General features: G+C 42.8%; 1 protein-coding gene across 1 annotated transcript in view; it reads left to right on the top strand.

Moving 5' to 3' along the window:
* The window catches only part of LOC306742586 (contactin-associated protein-like 4), a gene marked incomplete at both ends in the record, with an annotated part of 88,464 nt that overhangs the window by 58,833 nt on the left and 10,284 nt on the right, over positions 1-19,347 (top strand). The window contains 6 exons of the mRNA XM_079224977.1: positions 361-523; positions 2,493-2,620; positions 3,095-3,265; positions 6,150-6,368; positions 14,264-14,503; positions 17,619-17,851. Coding sequence (XP_079081103.1) covers positions 361-523; positions 2,493-2,620; positions 3,095-3,265; positions 6,150-6,368; positions 14,264-14,503; positions 17,619-17,851 — 1,154 coding nt within the window. The remainder of the gene's footprint in view (positions 1-360; positions 524-2,492; positions 2,621-3,094; positions 3,266-6,149; positions 6,369-14,263; positions 14,504-17,618; positions 17,852-19,347) is intronic.

A 19,347-nucleotide genomic window follows, 5' to 3' on the forward strand; every position in this document is an offset into this window, starting at 1 on the left:
CAAATAGCCTCTAGTGGTTGCAGAGATACACCCTTTTTAGTTTGGGTATGCAATTTTCGACCAGAGGCCTAAAAATAGGTTTGTTTCAAAAAAGTTTTAAAATGCATCTCTGTTGCTGTAGTTTCCCTTTTTTTATATGCTTGCCAATGTGCGCAGATTTGCATTCATTACAAAAAGAGAAAAACTCAATAAGATGACTTCAAAGACACAACAATGTATGAGGCTTTTTCTCCAAGCTTAATTTCTTTAGGCTGAAATGTGTTGATGGAAAAAGTTGTGAAGCTTTTATCGGCTGTAATCTACTTTCCTTTCCTTCTGCAAAGAGGAATATCTCCTGGTAAAACGTCTCTTGTGCTTCAGAGGGCTCTCCGTTCAGCTGGTGGCTCGGTGGTCCCGGTCCCGGTCGCGTCCAGACGTATTGGGGCGGCGCTCATCCGGGCAGCCAGCAGTGTGTGTGCGGCCTGCAGGGCGACTGCGTGGACCCGCAGCACTACTGCAACTGTGACGCCGACCGCCTGGAGTGGTACTGAACTTAATGCATACATAAACACGGTTATTTTTACTGTAATGCTTTTGTCTGTCTGTATTTTGGGTTGACAGGTAGGATCCAATCATTCTTGTTTGATTATTTAACCTCCTTTTCACCCTCTTGTTGATAACTTTGTCCTAAAGGTGATGATGTAGTGTGAGTTTTATTCAGTCAATCATTACATACATTACAATAAGTAAAGCCACAATCTAACGTACAAAACAGAAAGACTGAAAAGGTATAGGTAGAAGCATAATGCTTGTATATTCCTATCCTAAATACTTATCAATTAAATCAGATAATGAATTAGAAAAGAAATTTAAAAAAAAAAATGTCTATGTAAACATACATTTCATTCACACTTGTAACCTCAAAAATCCTTTTGAAAACCCAAAATGAGTTGACCATTCTTACATTCATGTTAGCGTTGTTCCATAATTTAACTTTTGTACAGAGGTCTATCTCTGGTATTTGTTGTGACCCTAGGTGTTGTTAGATTGGACTGCGTTGTTTTAAATATTGTGCGTCCTCGCTGGACAGATGCATTCTCTTTGTTCATTTGTTCATGTGCAGTCCATTCAACAAACAGGAAATCTTTCCCTTCACTAAACATCCCCAAAAACATGCAGAGATTTGGCTCTCGAGCGTGATGTGAGTGTTAACATGATCGGCTCCATCCTTTAAATCTACCTCTCGGCTCCATAACTGTCACGCCGTTCGATGCTGACACGTTGTCGTTTTTTTACGAACCCATTCATCAGAGATCCTCAGAGTGAAGATGCAGCGCTCGCTTCCAGTCCTGGGAGAAGAAGAGAAAAAAAATGTCTGGCCTGACAAGGAGATTGACGTGTAGATTATCAGAGGCGCGTAAAGCGGAACACGGCTGCAAATGGACGGAAGAAATTGGGATGGATGGATGGAGGGATGAGTGTGATGCGATGCGGCTCGCCATTAAAATGTCTTCCTGGAAAATGGTCTGAGACGGCCCAGGTTGTGTCTGCTTATTAAAGCTGTTGTTATTTAGTAGAACTGCTTTCCACCACCATACGCACATTTATGAGCATTCAAGTCAAAAGGTTTTGAGAGAATCAAAAGTGAATTTACTTTTTTCTTGGATTATCTCCATGTCGTTGCCTTTCCTCTGTTCCTTAAACTAACTTCTTCTTCTTCTTCTTCTTCATCTCTTCCCCTCCTTTTCCTCCTCGTCCTCTTCTTCTTTTATTACTTCTTCCTCTCTTCCCCTTCCTCTTTGCACTCCCTTCTTTCTCATTCTCTTTTCTTGCCCAATTCCTGCTTCTTCTTTCTCTGTTAATCATTCCTCTTCCATCCTTTCATCGCCTCCTATTCCTTGTCCTTCATCTTCATTTCCTCCTCCCTCCTCCTCACTCTTCATTGCTTTCCCTCCGTCTCCTTCCTTCATCTCCTCCACTCTTGCCCTCTCTTCTTCCTTTCCCTTTTTCATCTCTTACTCTTGCACTTCTCTTCTCTTTGCGTCGTCATCTCTTCCACTCATTTTCCTCTCTTCCCCCATCTCCTCCCTTCTTTCTCATTCTCGTTTCTTCCCCAATTCCTAATTATTTCCGTCCTTCTTGTTCTTTCTCTTTTCCTCCCTCTTCCATCCCACCATCACCTCCTATTCCATGTCCTTCACCTTCATTTTCTCCTCCTCCTCCTCCTCCTCTTGTCACTTAATTTCCTCCCTTCTCCTTTTCCTCCTCCCCTTTTCATCTCTTCTTCTCCTTCACCTCCTCCTTTCCTCCTTATCTTTCTTCCACATCATCTCCTCAATATTTTCCTCCTTCTTTCTCATTCTCTTCTAATTATATTTTGTATTTTCTTCTTCTTCTTCTTCTTCTTCTTCTTCTTCTTCTTCTTCTTCTTCTTCTTCTTTTTTCTGTCACTCCCTCCATCACCTCCTTTTCTGTCTTTCCTCTCTGCTCTCCCTCTCCTCTTCCTCCTCCAGGGCTGAAGACTCGGGCCTGCTCACCCATGGGGAGAGCCTTCCCGTCAGGTCTCTGGTGATGGGTGACGTCCGGAGGCCGGAGTCAGAGGCCGCCTACAGAGTGGGACCACTCCGTTGTCATGGAGACAGTGAGTCCAGCTCTGGTTGCCAAGGTTGCACACGACGAAGAGATGACAAAAGTCTTTAAAAAAGAAAAAAATACTGTTTCCTGTTTTCAAGCAAGGCGTTAGGTGTTTAATGTGAATTCTCCTGGGTGAGAGTTGCGCAACATCCAGAAGCTAATTATCATTAGCAGAACTGTTGCTAATGCATATTTTGCTTTCTGTTTTCACAGTCTGATACTCGCTCCTCATTAAATGCATTACAAGGTAGAACAAAGCACGCTGCTTTTCTTAATTATCAGTAATCACAGCCGCTCTATTGCTACCTGGGCAGATACAAGGATAAATATTTCACACGATGCATCAAACAAAATCTCAAAACAGAAACCGTACCCGTGTGTAAAGCTCATTAACTGAACTCATCTCCTCATTTGTTTGGCTTTGTTTGGGTTTCCATTCAAAAGATCTTGACGGTGTTTTTTTTTTCCCCGTGTTTCTCAGAGAACTTCTGGAACGCGGCGTCCTTCGACAAGGAGACGTCGTACCTCCACTTCCCCACCTTCCACGGAGAGCTGAGCGCAGACGTCTCCTTCCTGTTTAAAACCACGGCCGCCTCCGGTGTCTTCCTGGAGAACCTGGGCATCAAAGACTTCATCCGCATCGAGCTGAGCTGTGAGTATTGGAGCTGGAGAGGCGCAGATTTAATCTGGAGTCAAAATCAAAAACTAATCTGGATCTGTGTAAAACCCTGAGGTCACAGACTTAATCTGTGTATAGTGAACTATCCTAGTGTTGATTTAAGGTTGAACTCGGCTGCCTTGACCTCCCTGACCTGAGTTTAACTTCAGCTCTGGGAAGCTGGGAAGCCTTTTAACACATATTTAATATCTGGCTGAAGGGATTTGACCCCATGTCAGCCACGAGAGCGTTATTGAAGTCGGCCGCTGACGCTGGATGATCAGGTCTGGCTCACAGTCGGTGTTCCAGTTCAAACCAAAGGTGTTAGATCGGGTTGAGACCAGTTAAGTCCTTCCACACGAAACTGAGAAAAACACGTTTTATGGAGCTGGCTTTGTGCTGGAAACACACTATTTTACTAAAATGTCATAACCTGTTGCATAAAGCCTCTAAAAACTCAGTTTTACACTAAATCTGAAGCATGTCTCTTCAATACACTTCAGATTAAAATATGCATGATAAAACACGCAATAATTCAAGTTGATTTAAGGAAAGAATCGTAGGTAACTTTTAATTATGGAGCGCTCACACTACAAAATGTATCTGCTTCATCAGGACCGATGAGTGGAAGGAGCTGACAGGAGGTGGGAATAATAAAGGAGACATTTCTTGCGTCTTTCACCTGAACAAAGAAATAAAATGTAAAACTGACACGTTTTTGTTCTTGAGGGAGTTCTGCAAAAATCTGACCGAATCTGAAAGAGAGAAGTTTATGCTTAGCTTCTCTGCCTCGGCGATGGTTTAGTCTTCTGAGAATGAAAGCACAAAGATCAACACTTCTTTTCTTCACTTTAGCTTTTCTGTCTTGTTTTCATGCCGACATTTCAGGAACGCCTGGAGCGGATTTCTTCAAAAAGAAACTCGTCACAGACGACGTCCACCAGGACTGATTTTGAATTTGGTGCTCAAAGGTGACCATAACTCACAGAATCCACGTTTTTATCAATTATCACGACTTTACGACAAAGCTCCGACATTTTGGAGACGTACGGTAACCGCAGTCGGTTTCAGCTCTCTGGTTTTCTGCATATCTTTCTAGTTGTTTTACCCAAAGTGAATATCATTTAGAATATGACAGCAATAACCAAGAGTGTGTGTTTAGGTGTTGCACCTTTACGGCCCTCCTCGGTGTGTTGTCATTTAAAATGTGGCAGAAACACCCACAAGGGTTTTCCTTTATGCTCATGGTTATGCAGCGGGATATGAGCCGTGTGTTTATGGGCACACACGGCGTCTGCTGTTCAGAGAATCGTCTCATGGACGCCTCGAAGCAGCCATGAGAGTCTTAGATGCCTTTTTTAATCATCCCAGTTCACCCATTTAGTTTAGTTTGCTGTTTTTTTTCATTTTGTGCTGCATTTTGCCTTTTCTTATAAATGGGATTTGAAAGGGACACGCACAGAATCTAAAACCGGGACGCTGCTGCTCCAACAGCCCCTCCGTCCTCGAGGGAAATCATCGTTGGTGCGGTCGCTTCGGCTCTGTTGTCTGCTTCCTCAGAGAAGCTTTTCTAAATGACGTTACTGTAAGATGCCGGGATATTGTTTCATCTTGTTCTGTGCTCCCGGGGTAATGCGCAGAGGATGAGACGCCTCTAGTCTCCCAAATCAACTCCTCTTTTGTTGGAATGAACATGACAGGAATTTTTTTTTTTTTATCCGGGTAGACCGCTTGAAAGAGAGAGCTGAAGGGAAACTGTTTGTTTCAGAAGGTCTAAATAAGGACGGGAAGTTTTGATCTAAAATTGTCATTTATTTGATATATACTGCCTTTTTTACGAGCACCATTTCGCACAAACCTTAAATGTTTTTGGGCAAAACGTCAGCGCTCGTCAAAAGAAAAAGTCGAGGAATGTCTGTAATAGCAGCCGGAGAGAGAAACAAAGCCGTAGAAGTGTTCAGACAGCAGAGATTACAACTAGAAAATATTGTTGAACGTGGATAAGAGATTTGGATCCTGAAAGTTTTTTGTTTGTTTTTCTTAATTTTTCTGTGTTCAGTCTTCATTAAACTTTAACCAGCAACACATATACTTCTACATACACATATAAAAGTAATCTCACAAGGGTTTCACTTTACATTATTTAAATAGCCCTTATGGTTGAGGAGATAACCCACTTTTAGTGTGGGTGTGAAAACCCTCGCAATTTTCACGAAAAGTACCCGCACTGCTGCACCATTCCATGAGAGCTGTAGTTTTTTTCTGTTAGCAAAGTAATTGGTGTTAAACTTTGTTAACGTTATCAACTGCAAATTCTAAATCAGCTAAATATATAAATAAACTATATTGCAAGAGAGAAGGTGGGACTTTTTACTAGGTAATACCGAGAAGTAAAAGGTTGTTAAAGGCAGAGTGAGGCAGGACTTCTTCTCAATTCAAGCCCTGCTAATGTTGCACAGATGCAATTGGATATTGTCGTCAGTAAAGTCCCGGTTACGTGTTGAAGTGTAATGCTGGTCTGCAAATCAAATTTTCCTTCAGCATGATAATAAAGTTGAAGAACCTCCACAAGACCAGAATAATAAAGAGGCTGATCGTGTGTCGGTCTCCATTTTAAAGTCTGACTCTCCAGCTGTTGGATGGCTTTAAACATTTCCTCTGAAAAGACATTTATCTCAATGTGTTGTTTGATTTGATAATCATGCTAAAATGGTGTTAAATAGTCTACTGACTCATTTAAACTTGACTCTTTTCTGTTCATTCGCCTCTTTCTTCCTTTGTTCTCCACCTTCACCGGCGCCATTTCCATAAATCACACTTTTACCTTTTACCTTCCTGTCTCATCCGTCTCTCTTTTATTTTACTCTTCCTCCGTCAGCCTCCACTCGGGTGGTTTTCTCCTTGGACGTGGGCAACGGGCCGCTGGAGGTCCGCGTGGAGTCGACCGTCCCGCTGAACGACAACCGGTGGCACCGAGTCCGAGCCGAGCGGAACGTGAAGGAGGCGTCGCTTCGATTGGACGAACTTCCTGTCGCCACGCGGGAGGCTCCCGCTGACGGACACCTCCACCTGCAGCTCAACAGCCAGCTGTTCATCGGTGAGGATGAGGCGCCTGTGAGCAGCTCCCTCATCAATCCTTTATTTGTATTTTCAAGCATATGTCTATCCCGCAACTACAGTGCATCCTCTCATGCAATATCTTCTTTCTTCTACGGTTTATTGTGTGTTTTTTTCTGTGTTCAGTTGTGACACATCGTCCTCTTTTCCTTCTGTTAAAACTGCCGTTGTTTTCTGTATGTGTGATTGATGCGCCGGCAGGCAGCAGCGTTCTGTGCATAGCAATGAAGTTAAGTTGAACACCAATTAGAAGGATGTGTCAGCTTTTTGCAACAACGCGTTTGTGTGCTGCGTGTAATTTCAGGCAAAGATGTAGAGAATAATGTTGCTGCTGCTTTTGCTTCCCTGAGGAGAAAAGCTCCAACTTGTTTCAAACATGCTAAGCCGTTATTGACCAAATGCCACCGAGCGGCGTTAAATATGGAAGATGGCAATCTGACACGCATCCTCCCGCTCTTCAGACAAACCTATCAGGGAGCTAACGTTAAGGAATCGCTATCAGGTAGCACACATCAGTGTTCTGCTAGCAAAAATATTCTCTCTTCTTTTGGCTAATCTGTTATCAGCTAAATCCTGTCGTTTGGATGTAAAAGGTGCTGAGTCTGCGCTTCCACCACCAAGACGGTTACCAAGTCTGACCTGGAGTCCTATAACTCCTTTAAAGGGAAAGAAATGTTCTGTTTCAAAGTGTGAAACCGCTATCGGCTAAATGTCGTCAGCTGCTCAGTTCTATTGGATATTAAAGTGTTGACCACGAGCAATATTCATAAATAAAGCATTTATCAGGGAGCCGTAATGCATTGAGGGTCTTTAAATAATCTGTAAATGACGCTGGAGCTGCACGTGACTCTTCAGGCAGTCGTGTAATCAACCATCAGCGAGCTGAGATACACAAACGTCATCAATACTGCAGCTTTGTTTTTCTCAACTTCATCGGTTATGAATTCTCCATGTGACCTCCTCTCACTAAAGCTACGGGGGGCGGGTGGGGTTACCAGGTCTTTTCATTCTGCAAATATTATGTATGTGGCTTCGTATCAGTGAACACGCCGTGTGGGGAAAACAAACCAACAAGCAGGGATGAGATGGGACGAAGGCAGCGGGGAAATCTAGGGGAATATTGATTGGCCGAATAATCCGCTCTGAGGTCACCGCCGTCAGCCGGAACCTGATTTTATTATACGACTGGAGTGATGAAAATGCTGATATTCATCCCTAGTTTGGTTTTGTAATGGATGGAGGGAGCAGCATCAACATGAAGCTGCATCTCTACGTTCTGCTACAACATCCTCGAGTAAAACACTAAACCCTCGAGAACAAGGTTCTGTGACAGTGGCCATGAACGCAACAATAGTTAAGAACCACCAACAACCCTGTTCCTGCTTTAAATCGCTTGTAATTCAATGACAGATGAGGCCTCTCATTGTATATCATATTTACATAAAACAGTGGCAATCCCATACTTTTTGACAGCACTTCATTGCAAGCATCAAGGTTCACGGTTCAAGGTTTTTGTTTTGCCATTTGTGCATAGACCAACAGTCCAGACACATTGGAATTTTTTGTGCACAGCTCTCTGAGTCAACAGTTTAGGAAATAAAAACACATTATAATAAGAAAGAGAAAAAATATAAAATATGAAAACACTATACATATGGTGGTATGTGTACAAAAGGTGGTAGTATGTACAAGAAAGGTATTAGATATAGTAAAAAAAAAAAAGTGACTGAGTGCTGTTCCTGGATTGTGAAAAGAGGGAAAAGAGGGGAGTTATATGGGAATATTGCACATTTCGAGAGGTGGAAGAAAGTTATGTGGGGGTATTGCACAGTTAGAATATTGCACCTTTATCAGAAGGTATGTGACACATGATTTCACAGACAAATTATATCACATATTGCACATGATAAGTGAAGTGAGGTCATGCAAAAGTTCTTATTATACTAAATATGTAACGCCCCGATCAGCCGATGCTGCACTTTATGTTTTGGCCTGATTTGCAAATGTTGACCCACTAAACTCAGCTTCATAATATCAACATGATGCATTGGGAGCATGTTGGTGTGCTGAGGTCAGCGTTTCTCTCAAAGCGCCACACAAGCATGGCTGTAGACTTTTGTCTTCATTTGTCTTCTCTCTCTCTCTCTCTCTCTCTCTCTCTCTCTCTCAGTGTTTGGGTTTGTGTTGACCGTTGGCTCCGTGCCATCGCCGTGCACATACACATTCATGAGCACACAATCCCTCCGCGCGCTACGTGCGCTTTTGTGTCGACTTATTCGGCTTCACGTGCCTCGCCGTTGGCTTTGCTTAAATTCACGAACTGCCTTGCCGCGCGCATTTTTATTCATGAGTCTTGATTTGTGAAGCAAACTGTTCCATTGTTTGAATTATAAACCGCCGTGTTGGTTTTGTACACATTCATGAGCCATATCTCAATGTCCACACATGTATTTATGAGCCATAATCCCGCCTCGCTTTAATACGGCACCGAGTCCCATTGTTTTGATTAATAAGCCGTGTTATTGCCTGGCTTGTGTTTATAATCCACGCCATTGTTCATTTTTCCAATTCCTTTATTGCTTCTCGCATTGTAGGTGCTAAAAAAAAACCTGTGCGCAGCGATTTTGAGCGAGCTGAGCGATGAATGCAGAAATATTTCCCTTTGTGAAGGTTTAGAAACAATTATTTTGTTTGCCTTGTTTGGGGAGTGAAGCCTTTGCGTGTTTGTGCCGCATTGCTGTCCAGCAATTTTGCTCCTCTCCCGAAGGAGGAGTGTGAGGACTTCTTAGACGTAATATGACGTAATGAAATGATACGACCGGCATGAAGACCATTATAAACTCACCATTACGCCGAATTAGTGGGAGAGCTGAGCTTGTTTCTCTTCTACGAGACGCGTTCCCATCTCGGGGTGACGGGAGACAACGACACCCGATGTGTGTTTATGTCCAGTCTACTCCGTAACTAAACCTTTAGTCCAGTCTACTCCGTAACTAAACCTTTAGTCCAGTCTACTCCGTAACTTAAACCTTTAGTCCAGTCTACTCCATAACCTAAACCTTTAGTCCAGTCTACTCCGTAACCTAAACCTTTAGTCCAGTCTACTCCGTAACCTAAACCTTTAGTCCAGTCTACTCCGTAACCTAAACCTTTAGTCCAGTCTACTCCATAACTTAAACCTTTAGTCCAGTCTACTCCGTAACTAAACCTTTAGTCCAGTCTACTCCGTAACTTAAACCTTTAGTCCAGTCTACTCCGTAACCTAAACCTTTAGTCCAGTCTACTCCGTAACTTAAACCTTTAGTCCAGTCTACTCCGTAACTTAAACCTTTAGTCCAGTCTACTCCGTAACTAAACCTTTAGTCCAGTCTACTCCGTAACTAAACCTTTAGTCCAGTCTACTCCTTAACTTAAACCTTTAGTCCAGTCTACTCCGTAACTAAACCTTTAGTCCAGTCTACTCCGTAACCTAAACCTTTAGTCCAGTCTACTCTGTAACCTAAACCTTTAGTCCAGTCTACTCCTTAACTTAAACCTTTAGTCCAGTCTACTCCGTAACTAAACCTTTAGTCCAGTCTACTCCGTAACTAAACCTTTAGTCCAGTCTACTCCGTAACTAAACCTTTAGTCCAGTCTACTCTGTAACCTAAACCTTTAGTCCAGTCTACTCCGTAACTAAACCTTTAGTCCAGTCTACTCCGTAACTAAACCTTTAGTCCAGTCTACTCCTTACCTTTAACCTTTAGTCCAGTCTACTCCTTACCTTAAATATTTAGTCCAGTCTACTCTGTAACTTAAACCTTTAGTCCAGTCTACTCCTTACCTTAAACCTTTAGTCCAGTCTACTCCTTACCTTAAATACCTAGTCCAGTCTACTCCCTAACTTAAATATTTAGTCCAGTCTACTCCCTAACTTAAACCTTTAGTCCAGTCTACTCCGTACCTTAAATCTTTAGTCTAGTCTACTCCTTACCTTAAATATCTAGTCCAGTCTACTCCTTACCTTAAATATCTAGTCCAGTCTACTCCTTGACTTAAACCTTTAGTCCAGTCTACTCCCTAACTTAAATATTTAGTCCAGTCTACTACCTAACTTAAATCTTTAGTCCAGTCTACTCCTTACCTTAAACCTTTAGTCCAGTCTACTCCCTAACTTAAACCCGCTTCACAAAGACCGGATGTTGGAAATGGAAGCAGGTTTTCAGAGCTTTTTGGCAATCTCAGGATATTCTACCTAGATTTGAATCCAGAACACCGGCAGAGTTGAAACAGACTTTTAAGTTTCATTTTTTGGGTAACGTATTACGTTACATCTGAGGTTACGCACAGGCCGATGTATCCGGTCAATTTTCAAAATAAAACTTTTTTTTTCTAATTTCTTTTCATTCATTCTTTCTGTGCGGCCCGGTACTAAGGGAACCACGGACCGGTACCGGGTCGCGGCCCGGTGGTTGGGGACCGCTGCTGTAGCAGGTGATGTGCGCTGCATCCTGACAGTGATAGCAGCTAAACTGCGGTGACCGGCGTCCTTTTGTTTTTCCTCTCGTCCTCTTTGCAGTTTATTTGCTAACCTGATGTCTTTTGATTCCAATGAGGTAAAACTGTTGGCACTTTGTTCTCTACAACGGAGGAATGAAGATTAACCAAATACAAAAGCTGTATTAATATAGATAGCACTTTATAATGACTACACACTATTTAGCATTAGTAAAGCATCAGTAAACACTTAGTTCATCATTTATAAAGCATTGTCCCAACAGAGAAACACTCATGCTTATTAAGATTTCAACTTAAAAAATCCTTAATTTCACAGTCCTTTGCTCTGTTCTTTTTGCTCTGTTCTTTCCCTTTGTGCACTCTACTGTCCGCACACTGCCTTTCATTATTTGTCTGATCTCTCGGACGGTTTCGGATCCAAATTTTTTCATCTGCGATGTTTCATGATTTCCTGCTGAGACTTTCATCAACTATCTTCCCGAGCCGCGGCTCTTCACTCGGACTCTTCTTTCGGATTCAGTCGGTCCGTGTTTTGCTTTTCACGCGTGATGCTGAGGCTCACACACGCACCGCCTTTGAAGAATACTTTGACGCTGATTGTTTTCCACTCCTGTGTGTTGTCGTGGTCTTTCATATATGCACTCTGCAGAATTCATGCGGAGACACTAGAGGTTGTGCTGTTTGATATACGAGGTCTTGGGGGTCGTCCTGATAACTTTATCTGCGTGGATTCTTTGATGTTATCTTTGATCTGCACGTTGTTGCACTCTTTTAAGCATCTCCTGTAAGCAGTTGTCTCCACTTGACGTGCAGAGTCAAGAGTGTAATCCTCGTTGTAGCTGAAGAGCAGCCTCCCTGTCTCCCGGAGAGTTTGCTCTCTAATAACCTTTCCTTGTTGCTGTGATCAGAGGTGGTGGTCCTCAGGGGGTCCTCGGGGATCTGCCTCTGCTTCCTGCTGCTGGAGCACAACTTTTACACCTGCTTCATCATGTTAACCTTTCTAGAAAGGAAAACAGGTTTTATCCTGTTATTGCTGCAGAGTTGCAAAAACATGGTGTCTTTATTGGAAAGTCAAAGGTACAAGCTTCTAGAAATCTAAGGAGAGAAGTCAACTATGAGTCCCATAGAAAATGATCTACTGTTGGGTGATCATTTCTAGCTGAAGCACAAATTTCCACAAAACCCCAAAACATATGAAGCAGTTTTGATTTTGGATGAATTTGGTTCTATTTTGGATTCTGATTTTGCTACAACTAAAATGCGCTTCAGTCCTCTTCTTATAGGTATTGTATCGTAGTATTTAGAGCCATCTGTCTTCACAACCTGATGAGTAAAACAACGTAAAAGTCACCGAAGCTGACGGCCACAACATGAACCTACAGTACCGTTGAAGTATCCATGAGACTTCCGTTTTTTCGATGTTGAGGAACTTCAAGGATGTCATTTAAAAGACACTTTAAAGTGGGAATACAGAAGGTGGTGTAATGTAGTGAAATAAAGACACTATAGCCAGAGGTATTTACTCTGAATCAGTGTCTTCAAACAAGAAGATACCTGTATGAAGATGTTTTTGACAATTACAAGATAAAGAGCTCTTGTGTTCTCCGACTTTTAAGTGCTGTGTTATTTAAGGACACCCTTTCGAAGCTAGAGTTGACAACGCAAATTGTGCAGTGAATGTTTACATCAACATCAGTAATCTGATGTCTCAAGTCTGGCTTTTCCCTGTGTCTGATGGCTGCCATTTTAAAGTTTTTATAAAGGTGTTTCTGATTTGGTATGCTGAGAACTCGGTGTAATAGCTTTAGTGACACTTGCGATTATGACTCTGATTAACATGCAAAATGCATTTACATAAGTGGAAGCACTATCGAGTAAGGTCATGTTATCAGAGTGCATGTGAGAGCAGTCACCCTTTCGAATGCATATTTTAATATTTCCAATTCCAAGAAGGACAGTTTATCATTTGTCTATTCTAGTCATTAACAGCATCCTGAATCTTAATACCTAAATGACGAACAATGATCTTCAAAAGCCTTGATGAGGATGAAAAATGACTCTCCAGTGTGTGTTGTCGGAGGAAATGTTCAGGCGAGTTTCATATCCTGCGTTTCTTCGCCGGTTCAATAATTCATACGAGTCAAATCGGGGCAGAGAGAGGAGGCCCGGAGGAGAGTCGGTGATTTATCGGTGCGAAAAGGAGCCGCCGCCCCCGAACAATAGAACCTTGTCAGCCTCAAACTCAGAGAGCAGAGCGCTGCCAAGTTTGTGCTCTGGAACACAAAAAGAGTTTCAATCGGTGATCTTCACAGAAAATGGGAGGTTGTCACGTCTGAAGTGTGCGAACAATAGGTGACCGCGCTGCACCTCGGGGAGAATGCGCAACGTCTTTTGTAGCTGGAGTGTTGGACAATAAAGTGCAGCATGTTGCACGTCCCGTTAGCGGACGGCCCGGTTCAGTTTGTTTTTCCACCTCCAGCTTGTTGCCTCGCTGCTGTTTAGTCTTTTGTGTCGTTTTATGAGAAGAGTCTTGGCGGTTTGGAGCTTCTGTGGGGAGCAGAGGCGACGGGTGGAATCGCTGCAGATGACAGGAGGAGGATGAGGAGAAATGAGGAAACATAAACAAACAAACAAAATACACACTTGTCAACGCATGGAGGAAGGGAAGGGACTGGTGTTCACTCGGCTTCTACCAATCGGCTTGTTGCTCCGTCACTGCGAGCTAAACACTCAACAAAGTCACGACTGTTTGCTGTCCTGGCTCCTCAATGGTAGAACGAGCTCCCCATCGACATCAGGACAGCAGAAAGTCTCTACACATTTTTCCCGACTATACCTTGAATAAAGAAAGTAGCACTTAACCCTCCGTCGATATGAGTAAAGGTATGTTTTCACAAGAGATATGAAGAATTTTTCGAACTTTAGGGCCATATTATCACTTCACACTTGTGCCTTATGACAATTGTGCCTCATTATATAGAGCTGAGATTGTTCTGCAATTTTAGATGTAACACATGGGTATATATCTCATATGCAAGTGCCTTAAAAGGTGAATTTAAGAAATTATGTAAAATCGAGAAAAAGGCCTAAGACCCACTTACTGATAGCGCTTTGTCGTTTTGCTTTCTTGAAGAAATTGTACTTTCTTGATTCTTGTTGTTCTGAGTTTGTAGTCATGGTTGAATGCACTTATTGTAAGTCGCTTTGGATGAAAGCGTCAGCTAAATGTAACATTATGTAATGGTGTGTTAAAGTAGATCCTTGGTGAACGACAGGAAGATGTGTTCCCTGGGAGCTCTGGCTTCGACTCATTAGTTAAAATGTCTGAAAAAAGTACACGCAACGCTAACGTCATGCACCGTGTTGCCGTGTCTTCAGGAGGCACAGCGTCCAGGCAGAAGGGCTTCCGGGGTTGCATTCGCTCCCTGCAGCTGAACGGCATCACCCTGGACCTGGAGGAGCGGGCGAAGATCACGCCGGGCGTCGGACCCGGATGCCCGGGTCACTGCAGCAGCTACGGCTCGCTCTGCCAGAACCAGGGCCGCTGCGTGGAGGGAGCCAGCGGCTTCCACTGCGACTGCAGCCTGTCCGCGTACACCGGAGTCTTCTGCCACACAGGTACACGCACATGCACAGACACACACACATGAGTGGCTGGCGAAGTCAGTGCCTCTACCAGTTGGCGTATAGTCATTTTTTCGGTCATTAATGCTGCAGCTATTGTTTTGTTTTTTGCCACTTGAATGCAGAATAAAATCCATAACAAGCTAACAGCCCTGATTAATGTGAGTTCAATATTCATCCATCTTTTCAGGCTTTTTTTTTGTCTCAACCATCCGTCTCTTGGGCTGCTAGATGTTCGACTTTTCTTCACCAGCTACCGTCACTAGCTTTGCCTGGTGTTGTGCCATTGGACCGACGGCTAATTATTCCAAAACCTCAGTAGTTCCAAAAACCTCCCAAAGGCAAAAAGCAAATGACCATTACTCTGAAGGCCAATTGCTTATGGTTATTATTATTATTAGTAGTAGTAGTAGTAGTATTATTATTATAATGAATAAAGGGCTCTGTTGTACTCTCATGAGCTTCTCTCTCCCGCTCTAACACTAGAAAACACTAAGTAAAGGAAGAAGCTATCAGAAGAAAAAAGAGATTTAGCAAAAAGGCCATTGTGTGCTACGATCTGAAATGTCTGTGTTGTGATACAGGACCACAGGTAGGGGGCAGTGTGCACACCGCCTGTGATCTATAGGCACTCTTAAGAAGAAACTGATGATTTAACGTTTCCATCAAACAAGAACTCCGGCTCCATGCGGCTTTATCGGTCTCGCTCCTCGGCATAAACGCTCGTTTCACAATAGCGCTGCGTACAGGATGCACTCCACCCATCACTTCTTGATTCATCAGCCAGACAGTTTCATCCATTTCAGTGGCTGTTTATACTGCGGGGGTTGTAAATCAGCCCAAGACTTTAAGACATGTTTGAATTTGCATGAACGGCCAAGACGACAAATAGACTCAATATATTTATTCTGACATTAGAAATGTGTCCACGACAGTAAAATCGCTGTAGACACAGGAAGGAAGGGAGCTTGCAGATTCAGCACCATGGACAGCGCATTGAAAACAGTTCTCCCCTTGAAAGTGCTGGACAAGTCTCACTGAGATGAGTAAATGATGTTTTATTGTGAGAGTAAATATGTAGCGGTCCATGCAGCAGTGATCATACGATAGTAGTGAGGATTTTATCTCAAGCTACCCATTTCTTCGTGAACACACACAAGTGACTGTTTGCCACATGTCAGTCTAGTACAAATGGTAAGAAACATTAGGAGGCAGGTCCGACTGATTGCAGGCCATGAATCTCTCTAACTGAATGGAAGAGGGTGTATTTCTGAAGCGATGGGTGTTTTTTGTTCGGTGAGATAATAGGCTGTCGGACAAATTGGCTTTCGGTCTAACGGGACATTTTTCTGACTCAAAATAATGGGCCATCCAGCAGTCCATCTTTTTGGTGTCTGCCGTTTGATGCTGGGAAGTTTCAGTTGGTGCAGTAAATGTGCCGTATAGGACTAAAATAATGAGTTAAGAAAGCCTTTAAAGCTTTGTAGATATGTGGGGTGTGTGATAAGTCCCTGGGTGTGGAGTAGTTTACTTTATTTATTTATTATTAATATAAAATACATTGATAAGTACATCTTTTTAAAATAACCTCATCTTCATGGCTCAATGTGCTCTTGGAGACATTTACAGTAGCATGAACAACCACAGAAGCAGTTTTGAGAGACTTGCCAGGTGTTTCTACGTATTTCCGTCTGCGGACAGATTTTATCCCCGGCTTTAGTGTTACAATCGTGCGAGATGCTGTCACCAAACTTTACGGGTGTTTATTTAAGATCATAATGACGACAGATTTAGAAGATGGGTGTGGTCCGAGCGAGGGTGCCGGATGTAGGCGGGTAGGGAAGTTGGCCAAACTTTAAAAGTTCACCTCTGTTTTTCTGGCAGAATATTAAAGCAACGTCTCAGAAAGATTATTTTTTCTTTTCAACGCTCTGTAGATATTTTGAGAACGTCTTTTATTTCTCTTGCTAACTAATCAGACATGCAGCGTTGCTCCCTTGGAAGTTAATTAAAGTCAAGAACCTCTGCACGGAGAGTCTAAATATACGTTGGTTTTGTGCTGTGCCCTTGAAATTGATTCGGTAGAAAAATATCTTGAAGGTTCCAAAGTAGAATGAAGTGAATATCGAAGCTTTTTGATAAGCGAATAATTGATGATGGGTTTTAATGAACTGTGATAAATAGTAAATGTGCTGGTTAAGCTTCTCAAATGTGAGAATGTTCTGCTTTTCAGTTTCTTGAAATGATTATCAGACAAAGTGATCTTTTTCTTAAAGATTCTGCTCACTACTGACGGTACTACTGTTTGGTATTTGTCATTATTTATTTTACATTTGTTTTAGCGATTAAGTGAGTAATTGAAAAGTAATTAGTAATTGGCAAGATGGCGGGAAGGTGACTCTGTCCGGGGACTCAAGCAGCAATACAGCTAACGTGATTTATTGGTTACCATTTTGATGAATATGCAATGTCTCATGTCAAATAAACCAATAATTCACGTTGAAGGCTGGACCATCCAGATCCACTCTGTGCTGCATGTCAGCAGCATCGACTGAATATAGCGCTTTGAAACTGCTACTAAAATCTGTATTAAAATACAGTCTGCACCTCTTTTCCCCCATGTTCCAGTAGTCGTAGGAACCCCAAATGAGTTATAATAAAAAAAGAAATCCCTTTTTTACCATAATTTGACACCTTTTTGGAAAGATTAGGACCTAAATAATCGAAATCTGCAACAAAAATCAAAATAAAACAAAGCATTGGCATGTTAGGAAGGAGTTTCAGTCAAAAAACTGTGTCGTTCGGTTCCAAAATGGAAAAATTACTTATTTTATGGCAAACCATTGGCCGATTTGGGCATGCTGGGAACCGAAATGTTCATCAGCTTCTGCACTTGCTGTATGACACTTTTAGAAATGTGGGCGGACCAGGGAGGCTCCAGGACTCAGAAACATTGCCCTAGTGACCTAAAAGGATAAGGCACTGGCCTCCTAATCCTGGGAGTGAGGGTTCGAGTCCCATCTGGGGTGAAAGTTATACTGCTATAAGTTTGATTGTCCAGACACCAAGTTGTATTATCAATATCATTTCAAACATATTCCATCCCCAGAGTTCTCTGCCAGCTTCAAACCGGATACGACCGTCAGCTACACCTTCAAGGAGCCGTACGAGTTGAGCCGGAACAGCAGCGCCCGGCCGTCCTCCATCTACTCCGACACGACGCTGAGGGGCGAGAACGTCTCCCTGAGCTTCAGGACCGACCGGAGTCCGGCTCTGCTGCTCTACGTCAGCTCCTACTACCGCGAGTCCCTGGCCCTGCTGGTCAACAAGCTCGGTGAGGAGGAGGCTTTTATTTTGAAGGAGGTCGTGGCAGACGTTTAAGCTTGAGGTGGAGTGTCTCGCTTTGATTTAGTTCTTCTTCCTCCTCCCCTCTTTTTTTTGTTCCCCTTGTTGGATTTCATCTATTTTAATTATTTTTGAACAAGATTATTCAAATTTGAGGATGAGAGCTTCCTCTTCTCCTCTTTATCGACAAGCTTCTTCCTCCTTATTTGTTCTCTCCTCTTCATTTTTCGAACCTCAGAGATGACAAGTCTCCTCGCCCTTTTCAATTACTTTCCTGTGTTCGTACTTTACCTCCTCTCTTCCTTTCACTCACGTCATTTTCTCCTGATATCGACCTCTCCTCCTTTACTTCTTCCTCCCTCTCTCTCCTCCTCCTCATCTTCTGCTCTGCAGCTTCACCAGATCCGGATCTGTCAGATCTTTCCTCTCCCTGGATTCACCCTGTCAGCCTCTACTGCCTTTTAATTCATCCTGCAGGTCCGGCTATTATATTTTGTCTTCGGCTGAAGAAGGAGTTCACTGATCTTATCACTGAGAAAAAAAAGTTTTTGCTAACTTTATTCAAGTGTGGTCTTCAATTTGAGTGCATGACTTGCTTATTTTACTTTTTTCAAATTTGCAATGGTCTCCCTCAAAACCATGTCCTCACACTTAAATCCCCCCTGGTTGCTCTTGGAGTTCTGTATGCTTGCTCTTGGATACATTGTTGCTTTGCACAGATATCCTGCGTTCCAGCTTCAGTCCTCTCACACTCAGACTGCTTCTGTTGCTTATGAAACATCTGCTGTCCGATTTGTCCTCTGCTCTTGGACAAATTTACCCAACAAATATAATGCAGCATGTATGGAAGCCCATTTCTGACAGTAAAAGATATAAATGATGAGATAAAAAGTCATAATTATTCAATTCAATTCAGTTTATTTTATATAGCCCAACATCACAAATACAAGTTTGCCTCGGAGGGCTTTACAATCTGTACACATGACATCCCTGTCCCGGGACCTCACATCGGATCAGGACAAACTCCCCCAATAAAGATAGTAAAAACCCTTTCACAGGGAAAAAAAAGGGGAAGAAACCTGAGGGAGAGCAACAGAGGAGGATCCCTCTCCCCGGATGGACAGAAGCAATAGATGTCATGTGACCAGAATGAATAACGTAACAGAGTTACAGCACATTCAATGAATATGAAATTATTCATATAATGAGTAGTAGGCATGGTCCATGATCCAGATAGCCACAATCCATTAAGCAGAAGGAGGTAGAGAGGAGGGGCATCAGCAGGGCCATGGCAGCTGGCAGGACCGGTTCCAGGCCGGTTGCATCAGCAGGGCCATGGCTGCAGGCAGGACCCGGTTCCAGGCAGCCACGAATCCATGGAAAAAGAAAGTAGAGTTAGTAATGTGCATTGAAGTGACAATCATTTATCCAGAAGGAGAGAAAGAAGATGTGATGTAAGTGGAACCCGCCCATGAGAGACACAACTAAAGGTT

The sequence above is a fragment of the Taurulus bubalis genome (assembly GCF_910589615.1).
Source record: "Taurulus bubalis genome assembly, chromosome: 1".
In the NCBI taxonomy this organism is placed as follows: Eukaryota; Metazoa; Chordata; class Actinopteri; order Perciformes; family Cottidae; genus Taurulus; species Taurulus bubalis.